Raw genomic sequence first — 2,727 nt, 5'->3', positions numbered from 1 at the left:
ATAAGAAATCAGGAAGGGGGCCAACACTTTTTCACACCACTGCAGGTTAGCATAATGAAAAATATAGTTTTTCAGCTCTGGAAATTTTCCTATGCTTATCCATCCTCGATTTCACCAGTGACTAAAAACAAAGCAGCCATTTCAAAAATATATTGTTCTGGCAAAGCCCTTCTGTTCAACATCGGTGCAAATCTGGCATGAATTTAACAGCTAGTTTTACAAGGGAGTGTGGATTTAGTGAGCCCTGCTCATATTAGTATAATGATACTGTCCCCACCAAATCCGTTGTATCCATCTCCTCCTCCACAGCCACCCCGGCCTCCTCCATACCCTCCTGTGAAAGATACGGCATTCACTGAGTTTTTACCGCAGGACTATTCACACCTGAGGCTCTACTGTACAAACTGCAGATGTAATCGACACACAGGATCAGATGTACAGGATCGCATGTCATCTTACCTCTGCCAAAGTTTCCTCCTCTGCCCATGAAATTGCCTCCACCGCGATCTTACAACGGAAAAGATCCAAAACAACATGTTATATATTATTACCTATAACAACTTCACATTATTACTGTAACATTGTAAACCTCCAAACCTGTCTAAATGTATATTTCAGAATCAGAACAGGCAGTTAGATACGAAACATATTACTTACATCTCTGATTAGAAACAGCTTGCATCTCCTGCTTTGGAAGTGCTTTTTCTTACTTCACAGTTATGCGAGTTGATTGTGTGATATTTTTGTGCTCATGAAAAAGGAAAAAGATTTTTTTAAAAAGCAAAACAGAAATCTGTTTGCTCAGCTGCTGAATAAAACCTGTAAAAACTAGTATTTCTCGCTGTTCTAACATAACATCATGGACACATAACATGCCCATGAACTTCCTCCTCTGCCCATGAAATTGCCTCCACCGCGATCTGACAACAGAAAACATGTTATATATTATTACCTACGACAACTTGAATATTACAGTAACATAATAAACCTAATTATAAAAATGAGAATCAGAAAGGCAGTTAGATTTGAAACACATTACTTACATCTCTGATTAGAAACAGCTTGCATCTCCTGCTTTGGAAGTGCTTTTTCTTACTTCACAGTTATGCGAGTTGATTGTGTGATATTTTTGTGCTCATGAAAAAGGAAAAAGATTTTTTTTAAAAGCAAAACAGAAATCTGTTTGCTCAGCTGCTGAATAAAACCTGTAAAAACTAGTATTTCTCGCTGTTCTAACATAACATCATGGACACATAACATGCCCATGAACTTTTATACAACAATATCACGATTTTAGGTAAAAAAAAAAAAAAAACTATTTATAAGGGAACATGTTAATTTTAGTGTTAATTTGAATCACTTAAACGGTGTTTTGTAAACATTTAAATGTTTCACTTGAATAACAAGTTCATAAAAGCAGCATGCACAATAATTAAATAAGAAGCGTCTCCATCTAGCTTTAGAGCAACTGATTCTGTTGTAGTCAGTGTCTGGCAAATGGTTTCCATCTCAAGCTCACCAACAATTTTATCCACAGTATCGTGATCATCAAAGGTGACGAAGCAGAATCCTCTCTTTTTCCCAGTTGAACGCTCCTCCATTATATCAATAATCTCTATTTTCCCATAGCGCTCAAAGTGCTCTCTGATATGATACTCCTCTGTGTCCTCCTTGATTCCACTGACAAAGATCTTTTTCACTGTCAGATGGGCTCCAGGTTTATTGGAGTCCTGGATAATGAAAGTTATCTTGATTAAATGTATCTTCATTTTAGAGTAATTTTAGGAAAGGTTTGTACGGAAGGACATTTCTGCCACGAAATGAAATATAAACATTTTTTCTAATCTTATCTTTTTTGACTTCTTGTCTCACAATTCTGACTTCATTTCTCAGAATTGTGAGTTAACAACGCACAACAAATTTCTCACAAATGTGAGTTTCTAGCACAAAATTCACAATTCATTTCTCACATTTCAGACTTTTTTTTTTTTTCACAGAATTGCTTGTTTATATCCTGCAATTTAGATTATGACTCAGAATATTATGAATTTTTCCTCTAAATTCCCCCACTCGTAAAAAAAAATACAGTAAAAAAAAAAAAAGCCAGAATTCTGAGAAATAAAGTTTATAACACAATTCTGAGAAAAAAAAGCAGAGATATAAATTCTGAGAAAAAAGGCAGAATTGCGAGATGTTCACTCAAAATTGTGAGATATAAACTCATAATTTATGCGGGTCAGAGTTCTGACATAAGACGTTTGTATTTTTTATTCCATGGTGGAAATGGGCTTCCATAGGACTGAACATGGGCAGCTGACAAATAAAAGAGCTTACATCAAGATTTCAAAAGGTATAAAGAGTGTACATTTTACAGTTTTATTTGAAGTGTTTTTTAATAACACAAATATCCACCGCCCCCTGCCATCAGCTTCCGCGTCTCACACACACGAGCGCGACTTTAGCACTAGATTTAGCAACTTTCAGACCCTTGTAGTGGCTTTGTTCCATAGAATATTCATACTGACAAACCTAGCGACATTTTTTTGGATAAACCTTAGCTATGGTTCAGTTGGAAGATTTCGCCAGTGCTGTCCCGCGAACGCGAGGTCTGACTTACCCGGAGAAGTGTCACCTCTCTCGGCGTCTGTTATGTGCAGTGAGCGGCAGAGAAGCAGCGCATTGAGTTGGCCGCACCGCAGCCGACTCGTCAATAAATGAGTACAAAAC

The 2,727-nt window shown here is 36.9% G+C and overlaps 1 protein-coding gene across 1 annotated transcript; it reads right to left on the bottom strand.

Annotated features, from left to right (window-relative positions):
• Nucleotides 1-81: 81 nt before the first annotated feature.
• Nucleotides 82-1,730, bottom strand: LOC107757691 (heterogeneous nuclear ribonucleoprotein A3-like; the record flags this gene model as incomplete). The annotated part of the gene is made up of 5 exons (XM_016575246.1): nt 82-334; nt 460-507; nt 658-699; nt 1,087-1,134; nt 1,520-1,730. Coding segments are annotated over 5 exons (435 nt in total), but the record flags the coding sequence as incomplete, so codon positions are not given.
• Nucleotides 1,731-2,727: the final 997 nt, after the last annotated feature.

This window comes from Sinocyclocheilus rhinocerous, unplaced genomic scaffold, assembly GCF_001515625.1.
Source record: "Sinocyclocheilus rhinocerous isolate Xijiao unplaced genomic scaffold, SAMN03320098_v1.1 scaffold29378, whole genome shotgun sequence".
Taxonomy (NCBI): Eukaryota; Metazoa; Chordata; class Actinopteri; order Cypriniformes; family Cyprinidae; genus Sinocyclocheilus; species Sinocyclocheilus rhinocerous.
The sequence above is the reverse complement of the archived record's forward strand: the minus strand, read 5'-3'. Positions and strand labels throughout refer to the sequence as shown.